We start from the raw sequence: 23,225 nt of genomic DNA on the forward strand, positions 1-23,225 counted from the left end.
ATGCTAATTGCCATTACCAGTGGCCAAATGACAACAATGATACATCTACTAAAAAAAGGGGATTTGTTGTTGGAAGAGGGGACACCAGATCATGTGGAGAGCAACATATCATATTCTATACTGTCTTAATTGTTTGATTTCTACCGTGGATTACTGTTATATTTATGTATTACAGTCATATTGCCATATATCATCAAATTTGAGTATCTTTTGTATTATTAAATTCTCAGATGTTTTGTTACGTGAACTCTACTTGTTCTCCTCCAACTTTTTCTTCGGTTCCCCCCACCTGACCTCAAATGGCAGTAGGAAATGTCCCAGTCCGACTGTCAGCCCAGATCACACACTAACTGCTCACTCTGTTCCACACGTGTTCGCAAAAAGTTCCTCCCTCATACAAGCATGCACACAAAGAGGCTGCACAGAGGCTCTCAAAAGCCCTCCGGCTCGTTTGCACTTTACCACATACAAATTTCCACAAAGCCACAGTATGCGCACACACACACACACACACACACACACACACCTACAACACATTGCACAAAACACAAACACACATGAAATCAATTTAAATCGAAGTGTACTCAAACGTGATGCTTTAAACGAAGCTGTTTTGTTTCACGAGCAGAATCAATTCAAATGCTTTTTTCTAATCGTAACTGCAAACAGTCATCGGGTAGAAACATTTTCATCGAACAACTGGAACTTTGGAAGAGTCATAAAAAGAAATCTGAACTGGTGTGGCACCGATGAAAAATTTGAAAAATTGCAAGGCACTTTCCAAGCTCGTGTATGATGCATGAGTCAAACTGCAGAAAAACCAGGGGAAACTAGTTGAGCATAAAAGTTTAGTCTTCATCTTCAAAAAAAAAAGGGCTCTTACTACCGGCATGGAACACCAAATATAAACATGACAAAGACTCCTAATTAACAGGGATGTTTAGTCTTTGACTTTTTGAAACAAGTACTTACCACATGAAGAATCTTATTCTCTGTCTCATACACAGTGCAGTCCTGTGAAGGGAGAGAAGGACAGAAGAAGAGAGATCGAATGAGATGAGGAAGCATCGATATGACTATATACACACAAGCTCTAATATCTCTCCTCCAAATATAACAGCCAGGAAGGAAGGAAAGAAGAGAAATTAAATTTACAACAGGAAGAAACTGATAAATTGTGGAGAACTGTTTGTCTCTTCATTCTGCACTTTAAAATGTAGGGAAACTAACACATTGGATCAGTCAGATTTGGATCTACTCTGCTTCCTTCCCAAACCTCCTCAGGATTTAGATACAGCAATATTTGAACAAGACAAACTGCTATATAACGATAGCTGATAGTTAATCTATTTCTGGGAAAGCAGCCCACTGAATACACCGAGATGTGCACGAGAGCAGGTAATTCATACGTTTGATGCATTAGTGCAGGCTCTGCTGCCACCTTTGTCTGTTTCACTGCACCCTGGCAGCGACGGGCTCATTTTGGCCTATTGTGAACCCACAGTGGCCCCTTTCTCTTCTCTCTCCTCTGGCCCTTGTCAGAGGGGATGGGTGTTATCTGCTCAGCTCCAGGACTCACTCTGGGCACAAGCACAAACACACTCTCATACGCTCCAAGCAGGCTCTTACTGTGAGGACATGGATAAGGTCCAGAAGAGCATACATAGTTTCTGTCCAAACAATGAGATGGCTATGGTGCCAGAGTGAATGCATGCAGCCCCTACCTCAATTTGCAAGGGTGCACATGGGTGCAATGTGGTGAATTAACACAGGGGAGCAAGTAAAAGAAGGACAGTAAATTATGGACCCCTCCATCAGAACATTTGGATTAGGGGGGGGGGGTGAGGTCTTGCGGCGAGTCGATGAGGTTTGTTTTTGAGAGCGACTTGCCTCTGGCAATGCACACATGTAAGCTCACAGTCAAAATCTGTAGAAATGCACAACAGGCTAACCTCCATCCATACTGACATTCCAAAACAAGCTTGCTCTTTCACATTGAATCCTTATCATGACTGTTATCAGTGTGTAAATGTGTTATCGTGTGATACTTGCCTGTTGTACAATGGTGGTCAATTCTAGACAGAGCTGCACGATGTTGTTCTTTAGTAATGAATACTCTGTCACACTGGCAAATGGGGACCTGAAACAAACAAAAAACAGGTTATAATCTGACAAATGTCCAAGGTACCTGAAAAAAAGAAAGAGTGAGATGGGGGCGGGGCACTAACTTTGGCTAGGAGGTAGGAAGCTAGTTTGTTTACACATTTTATTTCTGCATGATTTTATTTCATCTTGATATTGTTCGAGGGGGGGGTTGTTTCTGTTCACTTATTTGCTAACAGTGTGGGTTTAAATGACACGAGAGGGCAGTGATGAGGGAGAAATAAAGCACAAGAGCAATACATAAAGACAAACAACAATATTTGGTTTTATATCACAGCTACCAGGGGCCTACTGAAGCTCAGCGTTGCTTTACTGTTTGAGTTCTCAGCTTCATACTGAACAGTTCCGAAAGCTCATCTTAATCCATGAAAATACAAAAAATAATCTTAATGTGAATTAAAATAGAATGCACGTCATCCACTGAGTAAATTATCATTGAATTGTTTTCATATTAATGGTTGATAAAACAGAAGAAACATCTGGTGATGTGATTAACAGTTTGATGATAACGGTCCAAAGAACAAATTTACTCATAATAATATGGTACCAGTAAATGTAGATTCGAAAGGAAAGAGACAGACATTGACATTTCTAAAGTAAATACATTTTCTTGTATTAATCAATAGTAACAAATAAAGTTAAATATATGAACATATCTGTTTTGTTACAGTCAATTAAGTGGTTTCGTTTTGGAATAGTTCATGTTATTTTAATTTGGCAGTTATCTAAAATAATTATGGACATATTCCCACAAATGAACGTGCCCAAGATGCAGCCTCACCTGTCGAGCCAGGCAAGAAGGTTCTTGGCTGCACCAATTAAATCCACTACTGATGTGAGAAAATCATTGGGCAGCCTTCGGGATGCTCGTCCATCGTAGTGACCACCCCTCCGTCGACCCAAGATGAAGTTCTGGAGGTTCTTCGCTGAAGCATTCAGCTTGTGGGACAGAGTTCGGAGGTTCTCTGTCTCCAGGCCATAGTTCTGGAGGACAAACAGATGGGTTAATTTACAGTAGAACAATGGTTAATTCTGTCGGAAGTTGCTACACAATCTCAATGCAGTTTGTGTAATTGTCACAAAGTCCAGGCTGTTATATCAATTTGTGTTTCTGGACACAATTTTTCTTTTTTTTTCTTTGGTTAGGTTTAGGCAAACTCTCTGTACTAGGTGGAGCACTTGTTTATAATGAGGCATAGAAAACCATTCAGTTACAATTGAGCAATAGAGACTAATTGGTTAAAGGTGGGAAAACAAAATGGAATAGTTTAGTTAGAACCTCTTTAAATGCCTGCTACATGATAGAAAGCTTTTCTTCGGTCTACAAGTCTACAAATTATGTAAAAAGTGGGTGGCGTACAGCAGTAAAAGAACCCTCCAACTGCAATACACAGCTTTCAAGTTATGCTGGATGTCATGGAAAAAAAAAATTTGTCCATCATGAGAATGTGACTATTTCACAAGCCCAATGGTAAACAACTTAGCCTTTTGTAATGTTACTCTCTACTTTTATATTTTAATGTTAATGACGGAGATTTAGTTAAGAAGCGAATAGCTCACCTTTGTGTTATATAAACTTAAACTGTACACAGTCTTTAAATATCTTTAAAGAGCCTAACAAATATGATATCTGTTTGAGCTTCAGAGTTGTATGTTTTACCTTGATTAAAGTCCCATTAGCTTATTCATCTTGCTTCCATCTTTTCACAAAGCTAAGCTAGCCTGGCTGTCAATGCTTAGCATACCAAAACTGTTGATTTTCCCTTGGGGTATATATCAAAGCTAGTATTTCTTAGCAAGTATTTCAAGGTGTCACCTAAACCATAAAGCAAGGCTAACTGTTTGCTCCTGCTAATATTTGTGCTAAGCAGGCTAATCACCTGCTGCTTCCACCTCCATACTCAACACAAAGAGATATGATGACAGAGATATTGCTTTACTCATTTTTCTCCAAGGCACAGAATGAATGTTGAACTGAATCTGTAATTTATGGGTTCTAAGGTACATCACATCTTGCCCATATCCTCTTGGTAGCAAGTATTTCAAGGTGTCACCTAAACCATAAAGCAAGGCTAACTGTCTGCTCCTGCTAATATTTGTGCTAAGCAGACTAATCACCTGCTGCTTCCACCTCCATACTCAACACAAAGAGATATGATGACAGAGATATTGCTTTACTCATTTTTTTCCAAGGCACAGAATGAATGTTGAACTGAATCTGTAATTTATTAGTTCTAAGGTACATCACATCTTGCCCATATCCTCTTGTCTGTCTTCAAAAGAAAGCTCTTTCTACACATTTCTATTGTCTTAACTGAAAACATGTTGATTCAAACATGAACTGAAATTGTTATATTTCTATGAAACACATACTAAGCCCAGTCTGCTTCAGACTGTGTAACAGCTACATTTGTCCACAGTGTAAAACTATAGTGTGACTGACACAGTAAACATTTTATTTTGGCATTTGTTTTGTCTGAATTTACATGCCAAAACCTAACCAAGTGTGAGAGACAGCAAAGCTGAAAAGAGAAATAACTTTAGAAATGGGGCTAAAATACAGGTCCTCTGCATGACAGTTTGTGGATTAACAGTAGACGTCACCTCCTTACAAGTGTTTCTAGGTATTTTAGGAGTGTTGAACGTTCCTTTTGTGGCCATTGCAAGTATAGCAGGCCACAGTTCAAGAGGTTCCAAATAGTATCAATTTGACTGTTTTTAAGTCGTCAGTGTGAAACTGATACATTTAAACTAAAGACCAACTCAGCCATAGCATTTTCTGAGGTTTGACTTTGTTACAAAATCATCAAGCTGGTGGAGTGGGCTAGCCCATTACTGCACCATGACCCTTTTGAATAAACACACACATACTGCACTCAGCATCCAAAGGCACCTCAAGTCATGTCTTGCCTGACAGAGTCTGATTCCTGCTGACAAAAGGGCTACACATACACTCACACAGAGACGCGCACACCCTTGTAAAGTCAGATGCACAGTCTGAGCTAGACGTATCTATTTCTCTGCTGCCTCTAGATCTATTCCACACAGTCACGACCGCAGTGACTACAAAGGAGGGAGGGTTTCACAGTGGCAGCAGAGAGGGAGTGAAAGAGAGAAATTAGGCAACTAAGGAACTAAGAGACAGAAGACAAGAGGGAGAGGAAGACAGAGAGCACCCAGCTATGCTTCTCACTGAAACTGGGTCAGGCACACACTGTGCTCTGTATGCTTTTCTGTCTTTCGTGTGAATGTAGATGTGTACATGCACTTTGAGTGTACATGTTTGCACAGCTGTAATTAGGCTGTCATATGATTCGATCTGAAGCTATGAGCAGGTCCCTCCAGGGGACAGAGAGCTGAGATTAAGAAGGGGAATAAACCTGTGTTGACTCTGTGAATGACTTAGCACGTGTGAAGACAGAAGTTAGAAAGAAGTCATTTAAGCCCCGTATGCATAAGAGTGCAAATCAATACAGGATTACAACTACAGTTCTCCCACCCCTCGTCTCCTCCCCTCCACCACCACCCACAACGCCCCCCCTACCCATGTCAATGTAGTTGCCATAGCAGCCATCACTGGAGTAGCCTCTCCTTTATGATGATAATTCTGCCTTTGCTCACAATTAAACATAACATATAACATGTTTTGGCAAAATGGTTGATATCACCGTATATAATCCTTTCCTTTCAAAACTAGAATATCAACAAAATATCTATCAATTATGATATCATCATTTATTCTATTCTATTTCTTTCTTTATTATAATTTCTATTCATCAGGAGTATAGTGTGTGGTGAAATATCTTTTTTCAGTGTTTAAATCAGTCATATTTTGTGAAATTGCTGTGTATTTCTACATGGCTCAATGTGCATATTTTACTAACTGGCATGATGCTCCAATAGGGCTTAACCCAAAGATTTAACTTTCAAAAGCAATGAAGGACTCCTGTTTTATTAGCTCAAATGAAAACAATCACAAGAAATAGAAACAATGACTTTCAAGAACCTTAGAGAACTCTAACATCAGCTTGGAGTCACTCGGTTGCACTGACAAAGGACCAACAGTGAAAGGTGATTCAATCTGTGAGAAATCTGTGTGATATCAGATGAAAATAAGAAGAACGATGTGTGAAATTACATTTTGGACATGCCTTGAGTGTTTTTTCAAACATATAAATGCCTGGCTGATAAATACCTCAATTTCTAGATGGTATGAATGAGTTTATGTATTCGCCCTAAAAGACAACTTAAGGCTTGTAAAGGTAATTTCTCCCTCCTTTGCTGGAGAAGAAAATGAGTCTATTAACACTGAATTAAGTCCAAAACACAGAATTTTTCACACCAATATTTGGGCCTAAAAAAAAGTGGTATTAAAATAGAACTCTAGGGGACACCGCAAGGGCTGTGTGAATGTAGAAAGCTAATCTTAATCCTTTTAGCTTTTTACAGGATATGAGAGATTCTTGCAACTTGAAAACAATTATTGCAATAATGAATATTTCAGTTCAAAACTCTGTGTCCAGGCTGCTGCAGTCGATCTTAATTCCCTCCTATAGATGACAGCATACATAGGCGCAAAAAAAAGGCCTTTTACAGATTTACAATATGACTGAGAGCTCACTCAGCACTTGAAACTTGCATCGATCCAGAGCCACAGAAGTTCCACACCAGACGGTCATAACAGTTGAGCCAGGGAAGCCAGGTTTAGCTCTTCCTTATAATGGATGATATTGCTGATGACAGTGATTCATCGTTTGCTACTATGGTTCTTTGTTTCCCGAGGAGTGGAATTAATCACAGGACATTGGAGATTTACTTGTCCCACTACAATAAAAGTATGCTTTATACAACTGGGGTGTACAAATCTGTTGGTGAGTATCAAAATTGCTGATTTGGTTTATATTTTTTCAGTTCGCCTTGAATGTCACTTCTAAGTATTATAAGTTTGACAAAGATGGGGCTACTTGTATATTTGAATCTACGTGACTGCTTGTGTTTTCTCCCCCAGACATTGATGTATTGCTTGGTCTCAGCAGTTAACACACTGTACTTCCATATACTGTATTGTTAGTATAACAGCCAAAGCTACAAAAAGCGAGACAAAATTGCGAAAAAGCCATCAGTGTTCTTTAAAAGTACTCCCAGTGGTAATTTCACTGATTCGTCGTGTCTACTTGGCATCCTTAAATGTGTGTCGTGTGATGAAGTGTGTGAGTGTGTCCAGTTCCAGCACATATGGTGATTGGTACTCTGGGACACTCATTCCCATGCTGGAAGATTTGAATGAGAAGAGGTGCTGATTAGCACACACACAGACATGAGCTCACAGACACACTCTCACACACATTCAAACAGCTCCAACTAATCCAACCATGTGTGCCTTGGAGATAAGGTGCATCCTGCATACTCTTTCTATATATTCTCCCTTTCCCTCTCACCTCTCCTCTCCTCCTCCCCTTCTTTTTCTCCCTCTCTCTCTGGGAAAGAAGCACCTAATTCCCCCTAATTCCCTAATCCTGAGCAGGGGCAGTGCGCATGCAGTCATCACTGACCACAGAAAGCAAGACCCAAATGACAGAGGATTTTTTCCCCTTTTTTTAGTTGCCAGTATCAATGACTGATGGAGGAAACCAAACAACAACTAGAGTATACATCTTTCTACCGATGAGAATTTCTGAAGAAATATACTTGTTCACATGTCAAAAATATTGTAGTGAGAAAGTAACATTGGACATCGCCTATCATTTTGTATTGGGACAGTTTCACATAAAGTAAAACATAAGGATATTCCAATTTACAACGCAAAACATACAATTGCAGTGGTTTTGATCCTTTAGCATCTCTAAAGCGCGAATGTAAGATGTAAAACTTAGTCACGTTACAATTTCAAAAGACAGAGCTAGCCATGTCCAAATTTTGGACCCCAGAAAGTGTTTTAATTTTGCAAAGTTTGAGCCTTTTTTATGAAAGTCCTGTCTTTTGCACTGTGAACCAAACCAGCGGTAACACATTATATTGTGAGACACTATAATGTAGGGAAACACTGTAGGGAAATTCATCTGGAGTAGATGCTTTTGAGTCACTATCAAGTGACTTCTTGCAGGACTAATAAACTGCAGTATGTGGCAGAAACAGTGCTACCATGCTAGCATGCTAGAAATAATCTAGCATTACATGGGCACCAGCATCTCCTAGAATTAATTTCAGTTTTATCTGAACTGGTCTGTTTGCTCCCGTCAACAGAGCATCTCGTAAGGTATCGTCGTGGACCGGCTGACAGACTGTGACAGGGCTAACATGTACAAACATGCTACCCTGCAAGTTAACATTCACACTATGACTTGCATGTCATGGACTATGAGGTGAAACCTGAGAAAACCCACTCAGACACTTTGTCAAGGTGTGACTCCAGAACCCTCACGGCTTCCTATGAAATTCAAACACAGTATATTAGGGTTTGAAACCCAGTCCTACTGGATGTTGTGTTGGAGAGAGACAGTTCTTGGTAATAGTGGTGAAATATTTTTTTGGTAAGCACCACTGCCACCTCTTAATCTATCTCATTTCTCTATTTGTCATTTCAATGAAGTAGGGTACTCGAAATGGAAGTGGAATGGAATGAAACTGAATGACTGCTTTGGCTGTAAACACTCATGACTAAATGCTTCAGCTAGCCGGTTAAGCTTGCTCCCTGACTGGAACTAGCTACCTTCATTAAACAACATGAGCCAACAGAGAGTATACTAATAAGCTAATTCATATTCTGTGCAACAGACTGCTGCAGCATCACTACAAACTCATAACAGCGTGTTAGCCAGGAAGATAATCGTAAAGTTATTAAATTATTTCTGCTAATCTTAGTATAATCCATTTTATTTTTCACATATTTCTATCACATTTCGAAGCTTTCATCATTTTTAGATTTTTGGTGGGGTTGTCTCATGTTATGTTTTATCATACAAGTCAGGGGGTCAGCTATCTAAACCATGGACCTTGATGAGAATTATCCTTCTAAACCACTGTTTATTGAGCTATGAAATCATTAAGTAACAGAGGCTGACCAGGGCACAGAGGAGGTCGACAGCTTCCAGGATTAGCTCCTGATGTCCTATTCTGGTGACACCAAGCTCCTCCAGCTCCTGATGGGTGATGTGCAGCAGCTGCTCTCCGCCCATCTGCTCCCGCTCAAAACTCTTCACGTACTGCTGGAGACAGTCATCCAGACCTAAGGAGAGTACAGACAGATGCAGGTTAGACAGGTTGGCCTGATGAGTGATTTAGATGGTCTGCTCTCTGAAGATAAAAAGGGGAAACATGACAATGTAAGTCCTGGAAACAGTAACATAATTAAGTATTCCCTAGTAGAAAAAATTGTGGTCCACTTGAATGCAACATAAAACCCATGCACAACAGCAGGTGCCCACACAGTAACATATAAATTTGTCTAATTCTGAAACTTAAGGTAAAAACCAGCCTAGAGGCAGGTGTATTTTCAATGCTCTAGTCACTATCACAAAGAAAACCCATCTGTCAGTGCACCTCTTCTGTATCTGATTATAAGCACATGCTTTGGTGCATGAATATTCATTTCTGACGCCACGGTTTTGTAAAGAGAACTAAATCAGTTGAGGCAAGTTGTGCATTTGTTGTGTTTTCAGAGATTTCAAAGTGAAAAGAACATTCTGTTTGACTGAGGGTGAGTGATAAATATATATATATACATATATATATATATATATACAAATAAGACAACAACATATGAGAAAAAGATATATGACATCACATGTGGGTGCATCCTATGCAGACAGCCAATCAGCTGCACATTCTATGGATGTGGTGGGTCCAGGATACTATTGATCCGTAAGAAACTCTGGCTCTGAATCCAACAAAGTCAGCAGAAAGCACATCTCCCCACAGACCTAATGAACAAGCCTGCTCAAAAACAAGCCAACACAGAGCAAAAATGCACAATAAGACGCAAATCCATGCACATAGAGACACAAGTGGTACACTCTGTCCCTCTAAGAACACACACTTCAAGCACAGTCCAATGTACTAATACAATTACAGCTACTATTGTTATTCAACGCCTCTGTAGAGGCACACTGATAAAGCCGAGTAAAGCTGTGAGGAACATCCTTGATGCCCAAGGGAAGTGATACTGGTGCAGAGCAGAAACAGTGTGGTAGCACCTTAATACAGTCACCACACATGTAAAACTGATGCAAACAAAAGGCATATCAAGAGCAAGAGGCATTTTGCCATGGGACTTAGAGGCAAAATATAAGCCTTCTGTTGTTATGAGAGACACACTTCATAAAGCAAAGCAGAGCAATTTCGAATCTAACACGTCTGCAGGAGGCTCTGAACTGTAGGAAACCCAAGTGAAATTCATTTAATGGAATAAATCCCTTGTGGGAAAACCCTGTCGTCCCATTTGTTAGCATGTGCTTCAAATAAAATGCTACAAGGTTAGCACACGGAGAGCTGTTGTGATGCCAAATATGCGAAAACTGCTGCTGTGAAATCGAGGAGGCATATGTGATGACTCGTTTTCGCACGCCCGTTGTAATATTTTACTGTCATCAGCTGATGTGACTGTGTCATAACATTCATAACTGTTGCAAAAATTAAAAAACAAGCATTGGAAGTACAAACATTCAGTGCAGCACTTTTAAATATTTTTTAAATCAGTCTCAAGGAAGGTTGAGGGAAGTCCAGGTTTGTGTTCACAAGCCAAGATGGGCAGCATCTGTTTTTAAATGTGATGTCTGGATCTTTGACCGCCCAGTTGGAAGTTAGTACCGTTGTTTTTTTGTGTTGCTGATGGGCTATGGTTTTTATGATATGTTTTGGAAATGTACTTTATTGTGTCTGTTTTTGTGTGGATTATTTTTTTTGTCTCTCTTTTTTTTTTATATTTTCGATCGGTGACAACAGATGAAAATGAGGTGTTTGGCTATATCTGGGGCAATATATGCATTGTCCCTGTTAGATAAACAAAAAAATTAAATCATGATAATTGTGTAACACTCACTTTTTCTACAATTTCTGTTTGACCATTCTAGTTGATTGCAAATACCAAACAATTAGACTATTTCCACTTAAAGCTGATGTCACTGATATTTTTATAGCTACAATGTATCAGATAATAATGCAAGCATGTCTACTGAAAATGACGAAATTACTACGAATTAGCATCTTTTCTAGGAATGCAACATGTTTATTGCAATGGAACAGGGATCCAGTGTAGTCTAACAAATCATCACCAGTGTTGGCAGAGATGTGCACAAATTGATAGTGTGCAGATTTCTTCAGTACGCCAGCAGCTATAGCAGCGGAGAACAGGGAGACCAAGCAGAGAGGAAGCCCTGCAGCTAATAACAAGAATGTCTGAATGTATGACTCCTGACCCTCACGATGAGAGACATAGGAACAGAAAGAAAATCAGATGGCTATTTCTCAGATAGATGTCTTTATGTCCACGCCGTGCCCAAGGAAGGTGAGCCTCCTTTTTTCCTCCCTCTCATTTTAGCTGCTGCTCCCTCCTCTTCATTAATCTCTCTGCCTCTTCTTCTTAAGCGTCACATTTTAACAGCAGCCATGTCAAGACTGTGTGGCACAGAACCGATTATGTCATCATAATCTGTCAATATCTATGAAATGAAGTGAAAGTCATTTCTTTCTCACACATTTAAGTGGGAAAACCGTTCAAAACTTTTGCATCCTTATTCATTGCTCAGAACCATCAAGGATGTGTCTGACTGGTCAGATGTTCCCACTGCAGGACGGAAACCACTCGAAAAAGCGTCACAGAATGAAACATCTGAGATGAGCGCGTATTCGCGATTAGAGTGTCTCCAGGGAGCCCAGATCTCCACATCATGGAGTTAATGTGGGATTACATGACGGGACAGAAGCAGCTGAAGCAGTGCAGATCTATAAATGAACAGTGGCATGTTTCCCAAGACGCCTGAAGCAACCCGCCTGTCATGTATCCCGAAAAACTGTCTGCAAGTGTCCCTCTGAGAGCTGGTGCTGTTACAAAGGCAACGAATGTCTTTGCATGATGCAAATCTATACCAAAAATTATTCATGACATTACTTTTTAAAGCATATGTGCTCAGCTTTTAGCCTGTAAAGCTGTGAATTATATAAAGTGATGAATAAAGAATCAAAAAGGTCAACTGCAGCCACCTTTTTCTGGGAGAGCCTCCTACTATAGCTACATCTCACTTCTGCACACAGTTAGGAGGAGAGGAACTTTGTGTTGACCGCAGTGTTTGTTGGTCTTTCTCTTGTTTTAAGTTATGATGTTATTTCTCATCGTAAACATGTGCCAATACTCGCATACATTTTTGTGATGTTTTTAGTTCTTGGTTTTTATTCCTCTATATGTTGAGCCAATACAACAAGCTCCGCTCACCTAACAGGAGACCACCACTGAGTATTTCCTGTAAATACAGTTTTCCCGCTTCACCTCAGGAACTTATTAATGACCTGCGTTTGCTCAGCCTCCGTGTCTCTGCTCTTTAAACAGCCTCTTGTAACAGAAATGTCAAGTGTCAACAGTCAATCAGTTTTTATTTGCTTATGCTGACTGTATCAACGCATCTACTGAGTATTTTTCTGTGTTTTTTTTCTAAGTTAAGACTTGACATCAAATGACGTGCCACGTGGAGCATAAATCTTTATCGGACAAAAAAGTCACCATCAAACTATTTTGGTTGTTTCAATTTAGAGATTTCTTATACATCACATTTCCAATCAACTCTCATCACCTCTCAGAATTACAAAGTTCTGAATTTCAACCTATAAATTTGATTTATTCAACAACAACGTCAACATTTATCAATATTTTTCTGTGGATTAACGATCCATCTTTAAATGAAATCACTACATATTGGCATTTTTTACATGAATGCCAAATCCCACCACAACATTTCAGTGTGCACTGGTCTGGCCAAGCCATAACCCACAATTTCTCCCATCTCATCCACCACTTGGCGTATTTGCTGATTATGTTGAGAATGGTTATCTGCAGAGAGGCCCACTACTGGCTCAATTTCTTGCACAGTTAAGTCCAGCCACACACAGCAAGATTAAATTACACTAGGAATAGACTAATTGTTGTGTTTTAGTCCAATAACATGTGATATCTAAGGTAGAGTAACACACCCACATAATGCAGAAGGTGGTTGAATCACTCCTGGATGTGTATTCTCAACTATACTCAAAGAGGCTTAGCCCGTCCAAAATGGCCCATCTCTTTGTAAAAACAGTGAAGCTTAAGTGTATATTCCCCAAACAAATTCCCCAACAAAGTTACACAAACATGTGGATTGATCTTTCACAGAGAAAATTAGCAGGTACTTTGGTCAATAGCCCAATCCCCCTCCCTTGTATGTAAAATGGGACAAGAACAATGGTCCTTGTTCAAATTGTACATTAACCTTGGTTCAACACCGCTGTGTTTGTAACCGTACACAACAGCTCAACTTGGCCACTTAACTGGACTATTGTCATTGTTCCAGTGAGCGAGCATAGAAGTGGAATCAATTCACTGATGGAAGTACCTCTGACTCCACTAGTACGCTACAGCAGATGGCAATATACCCCCTTTCAGCTTCTAACTTTCTTTTTTTAAGAAATTAGATGAAAGCCATCCCTTGTGGTAATTCTCTGTAATGAACAGCTTCTTCATCTCCTCTTTGACAGCTACGTCTGGGTGTGTGAGTCTGATTTTGAGAATGACAGTTTAGTATGATTTCAATTGGCCTAACATGTTTACAGGTATTTTAAAAGTCAGGCTTTAGTTTAACATCATTTGATTTGAAATATCATGCAAGTGCATAGATTGTTATCAATCACTCTTTTATAAGATGAAGAATATTGTCACGCGCTTTACAGATTATATAATATCAATTTCTCGCCGATCTGATAAGAAATCCATCTGTTGATCCCAGTGTACTTAAGCCTTGAGGAAGCATTTCTTGTTGACAGCTTCATCCGCATTTTATGCAACTCCCTCCAATTTCTTCTTTCCTCAGCAAAATAAACCCCTCCCCTTTCAGAAACACGAGGGTCGCCAGGCAACCGGAGCGAGAAAGGCCTCCAAGCAGAAGTGAAGGATCAGCAGTTGCTGCCCCTCAGGACCCTGCACTGATGCTAGGCTAAGGATCACACATATACACTTTAGCCTGTATGTGCCATCAACACACTGACTGGAAGCTTGCTGAAGGCCCAAAAAAAAAAAAGAAGAAAGGCTGAGAATTGATATTACTGAACAAACTGGACATGTTTGCTGTAAGACAGTTGAAATGGAATTTAACCGGTCGAACTTGTTGTGTTTGGGAAGCCTGAGCCAAGAGCGGCAACAAGCACTAGAGACTTCTGTTTCGCTGTCCCGACCTCATTCGTAACACTCTGGCAGGCATGAGAGCTTTGTTGAGTGTGTAGAAAAGACATGACTCTCTCTAAAAATATTCCTTCTGTGAAATATTCATCAGATTATGACAGAATATTCTTAAGACCGTGGCATTTTAGCTTGCCGACACATGAACTTTTAAGCACTTTTAAGCTAACAGAGCAGAAGCTGTGAGAGAGTGTGACATGACTACGGTCGTATTACAGCTACAACAATATAGGCTACTGTTTTAATGAGTATTAATTACAGGACATCGTATTGAGGGTATTACCTTTACCACAACAAGCTTCAACTCTTTTAACCCTTTTTTGTCCATTTGCAGATGTATTAAGGAAAAAACTTAGCAGGAGCACTGTATTGCAATACAGTGCTGAAAACAATAAAGAGGACATCTTTTCCCAAATAATCCCACACTGGAGCGATGATTGTTGTGACACACACACGGATTCCCTGTGACTGATAAGCATGTCTGTTGACATTAAAGCTGCTCTTTTCAATTTCTTTTAACAATAGAGCCAATAACTGCGTGTAATGTAAGAGGGATAACACATAGTAGCCAAAAGCAATTTCTCACATTTATCCCTTAGCTCTGATGTTTCCCCTCAGTCCCACATTATGGCTGGTTTATGGTTTCCAGCTCATACAACTTTACAGGTTTGGCTCAGTGTCACAAGTCCAGTCACACGATATTGGTGCAAAATAACCGTCCTCGTTTAGTCGCCCGTCTTTACTGTTGCTCATTTTTACCAACCAAAAAGATGCGGCTTGGGGGTATATTAAGCTGCAATTATGTATGTGGCATTGATTATTGTGCAAGAGAATTGTGACGTACACTCCATAATCGTTTATACCGGTGCTTGAGGTATGTTTGTCTTGCTGCAAACTTGCTACTTGGGAAATTACACTCCTACACAGCTGTAAAAGTGCTGGAAGGAGTCCTATAGAAAGTAAGTAATTAATGCCCTGACATGACGACACAGTTCCAACGTATCAGTATTTGATGTTTTTCTAGCATTTGGAATAATTGTGCCTGTTTGGGTTTTGATTGCTGCTACAGTAGCAGTTGTCATTCAAGTTGTCATTCTGGTGAGACAGGTTACAAGAATTGGGAGGTGCATAACCAGTCAAAAAGACATCAAAGCGCCTGGCACACAAGGTATTGTGATGTAACTTTCGGCACACTCCACAGTTCAAGACTCTTCAAGATCTAAACCTGCGACCATAAACTTAGCTTGAGTGTGTGCTTTAAAATAGCAAGCAGACATGGCAGAATTAACTTAATGACAACGGCGCCGTTGGCTGGAGTGATGTGTTCCGCCATGCCGATTCAGTTTTGTTACAAACTCTACTGCCTGCTCAGAAGTCCATGCTTCAACCAACCATTCCACTCCTGCACCTTACAAACAGAATGTGAAGTAAAGTCACATCGCTCCCGTCTCGATTTGAGCAGAGTGAAAAGGTTTACAGCTTCCGTTTGCAGAAGACAGCAGTTTTGCACTCCAAAACTAAATGTATGGGGAAAATCCAGCGCTAAAAAACTGATTGATACAAACTAAGCAACTCGCCATTAAACATAGTGGGGTAGTTAGGAGCTAACAAGGAATTGGTGGGGCTCAAAACAGCTAAAATAAACTATATGTCTTTCATTTGTAAGTGCTTAGCTGCTTGTTGGTTCAGACTCTTGTGTTTAAAGCTTTGTGCTCTGTCCCTCAAATAGTTACTTGCCTATTTGGTCATTAACAGAGATTTAGCAATATCAAAACACAAAACTTTTGATCAGAGCGACAAACTAGCTTTGCTGAGTTGAAGTAACCTGTTTTTTCTAGGGCTGTTTTGCTTAGGAACCTTCCTAACTGAGTGAAATGACCCGGAAGTATCTAAGTGGCATCCATGATAAAAGTTGTTCGAATTGACCTAAAACAAAGAAAAGGAGCTCTAATGCTTCCTTAAAGATCTTTGGTATCGAATACACTGGACCATCCTTTATTAAAGACATTAGATCATTCTGCCCCACGATTCCTCGCAGCCACAACTTTTGTAGTTTCAGTGCTGCAGACCCAAATCACAGCTTAGTGTAAGTGTGGGCGACTTCTGATCGCAGTGCAGTTGTATTTTCCTAAGCCCTTAAGAGTTGTCTGACCACCTTTCCTTAACCCCATGATGTTTTCCATCTAAGTCAATGAAAAGTTTAGGAAAAGACAAACAGAGGGATTTTTTTTACGATTTGACCGAACACAAATATCATTTTGCAACTATAGAGGGGTAAAAGCTGTAAACTGGTCTCCTCAGCTTTTTCTCATGATCTCATACGGGGTCCTGAGGAACCTTGTTTGATGCTAATGTTTGTGGTTGTAAAACTGTTTACAACAGGTGCAAAACCAACCCAATAAAGCGCATGTGAACATCCACTCACACACACACACACAATCACACAGGCCCCTCTGTCCGAGCAGCCGGATAGAGCGGGTGCTTTCATATGATGCCCACAGCATCTCCCATCCCCGCTCCCCTCTGCCATCGCCTCTCCTCTTTCTCTGACATGCCCACCCTTTCACGCTCCCTCATTTCCTCCCCCATCTTAGGCTCCTCAGCCTTTCTTTCATTTTGCACTTCCCCATTTCTGAATCCATGTCCCCGCTCTCTTCTCTTCCTCTCCGCTTTAGGCCATAAAACAGGAGGAGAAGCTGATGAGTGTCTGTGCACGCTTATATATGCATGTGTGTGTCTCTTAGTGTCTCTATATGTCTAGCTGTGCATTGGGCATCTAAGCATGTTGCTGCCTCCCCATTTTATGACACGTGCTGTGACTCAAACACGATCAGATTGGGTTTCCATGACTACCGATGCCCCACTTAAAGCGGCTGCTCCCGAGTTTGTGCCTATGCATGTGTCAGTGTGCATACATGCACATGTGCCATATAATTTAGTAAAAATGTGTATTCCTTGGAGTGCACAAGTGACTATCCATATGCAGTGCTTGCACCTGGGAACTTCTTTGGTGCACACAGGTAAAAAATGGAGAACACGAATAGTGTCCTCTATGGATGTGCATATGTGAGTGTTTTTCTCATAATAAGGACTACTTTTTAATCTTTAATGTGGCTGAAATTACAGCAGGCACACAGTCAGAGCCAGGGGGAGTGTGTTTTTCAACACAGGCCTCCTTACCATGTCGGCAGGAGACTAAATCAAGGGACTCAGTATGGAACAAGTGGCTCACTCAAGAGAGACTGTCCTCTGCTAATGCTAATGCTCTTTTCATTTTTAAAGACCGTGGTCAAGATCTGCTCCAGAATTGAATGTGTTATTCCATTTTCTCAGTGCTAAATCTCCCAGCTTTGCGATATTCAGCCTGCATGCTAGCTAATAAACAGATAAACAAACAGACAAATGACACCCCAAGAGACTCAAATAGTGAAGTAGCGATAAGATGATTCTCTCATCAGAAAAGTAAAGCATCTGCTGCTCAAGTGGGGTGCAAAAAATACCAGTGTGTTAACGGTTTCAACAGATAAGTTGAACATCACTGGAACGTGTGCGCGCTGTCAGTCATTCACAGTCCCCTGCACCGACTGAAATGTGACATCTCACCATTATTTTTAGATTGTTCCAATACATTAGCGTGCATAAAGTGATAGAAGGTTTACTGCAGGAAAAAAAGAACAGATTTATTCATTTTCCTGTCAATGTCGTATGCATCAGCAGACTGCCGATAGTGAGTGCCTGAGAGCGCAGGGGGATCTTATGAAGTGCACACACCACAGAGAGAGGCGGAGAAGTCCATTTTCCTTTGCTGCCTCGCATGCACAGATCCTTATGCACCCTGTTCAACCCATCAGTTGCGTCATCAGATGCACACGCTTTAGCGGATACATGCCCTCACACACACACACACATGCTCATATAGGAAACTCCTCTGGTGTGGGTGTGCAAATCAAAACAAAATGCTGATGAGTCATCTTTCTGTGAGCCTCACCAGTGTTTTGCTGCTGGAGCAGTCCTTCTACAGCAGTGGGAGATATATAGTATAGCCTGCATTGTAGCTGGCTGTGTCAGGTTTTCTGGACAAGACTGCAGAGTATCATATCTCTCTGTCCTATATTCTTTCATATGTCAAGGAAGGGCTGTTGAGGTAAAAGAAGAGCTGCTTTTCGAGAAAAGACAAGAGCTTAATATTTGACATCTTTTTACAGAGAGGGTGACGTTTTTTTTTTTCCATGCTGGCAAGAGATGCATTCCTAATATGTATTTTTAAAAGGGAGGAAAAAGAAAGTCTGAAAGGCTGTACTGAGTCTTCTGATGAAAATCAAAATGCTGGATCTCACAAGACGGACTGAAAAGATTAATTTTGTGCCAACAGCAACAATTACTACTTGCTCAAAAACATATAAAGTGCACCCATTTTTATCAACAACTTTTACTCTGTAATAGCATTTCTTGCTGTCAAAACTAAATTCTGAGCAATTTTTGTTTTCTAGAGTACGCAAATTACAGCAGTGGGTATGTTGCAATTGCTGTGGCAAATGAGCAAAAAGGCACAACTTTTCTATCATGACAGAGTGACTGGCCAATTCAACTCTACAAAAATAGATATTGACATCCAATATTCTAATAATTTCATAGTGGAGACTAATGTTAGCTCTCAGACAAAATGTCTTATGTCTGTCATTTAACTGTAGAGGAAATGCTAAAGCGCTTCTAAAGAAGGTCTCAGTGTCACCTCTCTGTATAAGCGGTACAAGACTACTTGGATCAACATGAGAGAGATGAAGCGCTTCCACTGAAGGGGCCAAAGTGAAACCCTTGTAAGCATACAGATTAATATTCGCCTTTTACATTACTCATAAGAAAATAAGATCCAAGCATAAGCCTGCCGCTGATGGTTTATGAAGGAGAAGGAGAGGGCTTCCTGAATTTGAGTTTGACGCAACTGTGGAAACTTTTGTGATTGATGATAAGCCCAAAATGATGAAAATAATCTAATTTAAGCACTTTGTTGGTGGGTTGGACTCTTTACACTTCTCTAACAATAGCTGTTATCGATATCAACTTTAATTTGAAGCCATTTCAAAATCATCACAGTTTGAAACAGAAACAAACTGGAATGTAAAACTAGCGTTCATCTTCATCCAACGGCTATGTTTTCAACTTCTGTCTTTCTTACTCATCAAACTTAACCTTCCTAGAACCAGCAAGTATGTAGTTTATTTGTTTAGAAGGTGGATGACCTGCACGTAACTTTTCATTGCAGGCTAGCGGATACAGTGATTCTTTGACTGACTTGCCATTAGCTCGAATTTGGTCCAAAACTGCTAAGTATGAATAATTCTGAATTTCATCTCTCATAATAAGACAAAGCCAGTACTACTGTTTCACTCTGAAGTATTTCTGCGTGCTTGTTAGTCAGTTATATGCACTGAGTGTATTATTTTCATATTGCAAACAAAAACCCCTTTTGGCCTGTTACTAATGTTATTTCCAATCACATTTCAGCTAATCTTCTATTAATGACCGGTGGAGAAGCACTACACAGATCAAAGGATGAAGCTATAACTCTATTGGCTGTGGCTGCTGAGAGCAATTACAAATCCTGGGACATCTCATAATCACTTCACCTGACGCAACCCAAATAACTTCTCTCCGTGTATCTTGAGGGCCTATCAGCTACCTTGAGTTCTAATCTGAGAGATCGGTACTTCACCGCAATGAAAATCAAACAGAGGTCCTGAAACACGCTGAGAGAGATAAACGTGACACACTGGAATTTGGCCTCTTGGAGACAAGCGTTTCTTACACTTTTGTAATATTCTGAGTCATAGTCAAGTAGTGATTAAGTCATCGTCTTAAGTAACGATTGCGGACACCCCCTCCTTCTCTTTTCTATTGTCTGTCAGTAGGCCGACCACAGTTTCTCTCACAGTTCTGTGGATGACGAGAGTGTGTGAGAACAGCACCACCAAACACACACATACGCGCGCACGTGCACACATACACGCACGATTAGTGATTACTCATTCATACTGTCTCTATGAGGGGATCCGTGCCAGCAAAGCGAGCATCAGAAAGAAAAAAAGAAAAGAAAAAAGCGAGTGTGACCGCTGCCTTCGCCTTATAAGGCAGGAGGCATTGCGCTGTCCAAGGTGCTGAAACCGACTGTGCGGCTGGCATCGGGGGAAGGGGGGGTTGGAATGGAGTGCATGCAGCGAACTACATTAACCGTGCACGCTCGCGCACACACGTTGACCCTCGCACACACAGCTTTCACGGCGCGTGGCGGTATGGACTCGAGGACATGTGCCAGTGAGTGAGGATGACATACCCCCCCCCCCCCCCCCCCCCTCCCTAGTCAATGATGAGAGCCATTCTGCAGCCCACAGGCTCGGTTTGCGAGAGGTGAGAGGATGCTGAGCCACCGTGCTTCTTGGGGACATCCATTTCACCGCACCGGCTCAGACGTGTTTGCACTTCTTTAGTGACTTTAATCGGTCTCAGAGTAGTCACTCACAGCGGCTAAAATCTCACGTCAGGGTGTAGGTTTCCATGGATGAGGATAACACACATGTGTTAAGTGTGGCCCTCCGCTGCTCACTACCACCAGCATCATCATCTTCATCATCATCATCATCATTATCATCATTCTAACCACAAGTAGCATGAACACTAAGAGCGTGAGGATGCAACATTACCTTTCATCCAGTCCAGCACTTGCTTTGGTGTCCATTTACTTATAGGTTCCATAACCAAAGCCATGGTGTCACAGTATCTCCGAGGTGAACAGCACGGGACTCGATGCGGGCGTCATAAAACGACCTGTCAGTCACATCTGGAATGACAGAGCGGTGGATAAATCTGGGGAAAAGGAAAAGCTCGTCGGGTTTACTCTCTCCATCAGAGCATGGTCGCCTGCAGAAACGGTGAACGGGATGCGGTGGTGCAATCCACACGCGCACACAAACACGCACACACACAACGCTCTCTCCTCTCCCTCCCTCCACTCGTTCCCTAACTCTCTCCGTGTCTCTCCCCCTCTCTCTCTCTCTTTCTCTGTGGCTCTCGTGCTTTCCCGCCAGCAGCCGGCGCGCTGTGAGAAGTGGATTCGGTGGGCGCGAGGAGATGGAGCGACCCCTCCCCTCTCCTCTTTTCCTCCCTCCCGCCTCGCTGCAGCATCACCAGGGCCACCGCTCATAATACAGACCAGGGAATGGTGCAACGCACACCATATAGGGAGGATTTCTCTGCCCTCTAGCACCCCCACCCCCTCCCTCCCGCCGCCTCAGTCACACATGCACAGAGAAAGAGGTTTTATGCAAATATCCTAAGAACCCTTTGACAAATCGTGCTCTGTTTGTAGCAGCACCACAATAAATAATATATACACTGCAGTACGCTCTTTTGAGTCCTATATGTAAACGCTGATGATAAGGCAGACATAAAAGGTTAATTATGCTTATTTCACAGAGTTCAGAGGCACCACTGGTCTGTGCATTCGCTGTGTTTTCGTTGGTGCCACCTCCAACGGGGAGGTGTCAGCTGTTTTCACCATCCATGGAAGTTCACTCTCCGAGGATTATCAGCATCAGTTGTCAGGCGTTGCTGCCCGTCGTGCGCGGACCTAATTAGGAGGAACAGCGCCCCCTGCTGCGCACCTGGGATACAGGTGACGTCATGGATTAAAGCAGCCAAACATTTATTGGAGAAAACTATTGTCTGCAAAAGTCTTGAGCCACTCCTCGTGTCTCTCTATTCTGCTTCAGAGTAGCCGGTTTTTTTTTTTGTTTCTTTTTTTAAAAGCAGTCTTGAGCAATAGTTCTCCAGGGGTGATGAAGGTATTTAAGTTTTCTTTGGACGTTGGTTGTTTTTTCTCTAAATTTCAGTCTTTTCTGTCTGTTTTGATTGTTTCTCAGTCCATTAAACACTGCCCTATGTAGCATTCATGCAGAAGAAAGAAAAAAAGAAGCCCCTCAATGGGATGAACTGGTGTTGTGACAGCTTTGCAAATAAGCTTTTTAAGTGGTATCAATAGACTCTTTGTGACTAGCAGCCTGCCACAAAACATGTGCCCATTTATTTTGTTGCATTTGAAAAAAGTAATATTTTTTTTCACCAACAAGGGGTTTTCAAAAAGGCCTTAATATATTTTTTTAAATTGTATATGCATGGTGTGCAGTATGTTATTTAAAAAAAGTGGCAGACCTAAAAGATTATCTACAGCAGATGAACATGATGTCCTAAGTCCAGCAAAGACCTGACACAAGACCTAAGAGATGTAACTGGACCTTCAGTTGATCCGTCTACTGTTCAATGAAGCCTCATCAGAAATGGTCTCCGTGGAAGGGTGGCTGCCAAGAAGCCATTATCAAGGAAGGGAAACAGGGAGAAAAGGCTGAGCTATGCTAAATGACACAAGAAGTGGACTGAAAATCAGTGGCAACAGGTCTTATGGAGGCATGAATCCTCCCCAGAGCCCGGGCCTCAACATTATTGAAGCAGTGTGGGATCATCTGACAGAGAACGGAACAAAAAGCAGCCGACATCCAAAGAACAGCTTTGGGATGTCCTTCAAGAAGCCTGGAGAACTATTCCTGTCTTAAAGAAGAGACACAAAAAGCTCATCTAAGCTCTTTAGAACTGTGCA

At 41.2% G+C, this 23,225-nt stretch overlaps 1 protein-coding gene across 2 annotated transcripts in view; it reads right to left on the reverse strand.

Annotated features, from left to right (window-relative positions):
- Positions 1-21,686, reverse strand: part of LOC140318332 (connector enhancer of kinase suppressor of ras 2) — a 59,861-nt gene extending 38,175 nt beyond the window's left edge. For both annotated transcript variants that reach the window (XM_072396109.1, XM_072396108.1), the window contains exons 1-5: positions 21,277-21,686; positions 9,225-9,388; positions 2,945-3,147; positions 2,053-2,140; positions 973-1,014 (exon numbers count right to left, since the gene is read on the reverse strand). In XM_072396109.1, coding sequence (XP_072252210.1) covers positions 973-1,014; positions 2,053-2,140; positions 2,945-3,147; positions 9,225-9,388; positions 21,277-21,340 — 561 coding nt within the window. In that variant the 5' untranslated portion in view covers positions 21,341-21,686. The remainder of the gene's footprint in view (positions 1-972; positions 1,015-2,052; positions 2,141-2,944; positions 3,148-9,224; positions 9,389-21,276) is intronic.
- Positions 21,687-23,225: the final 1,539 nt, after the last annotated feature.

Source organism: Leuresthes tenuis, unplaced genomic scaffold (assembly GCF_036924035.1).
Source record: "Leuresthes tenuis unplaced genomic scaffold, fLeuTen1.0.hap1 SCAF_11, whole genome shotgun sequence".
Classification (NCBI taxonomy): Eukaryota; Metazoa; Chordata; class Actinopteri; order Atheriniformes; family Atherinopsidae; genus Leuresthes; species Leuresthes tenuis.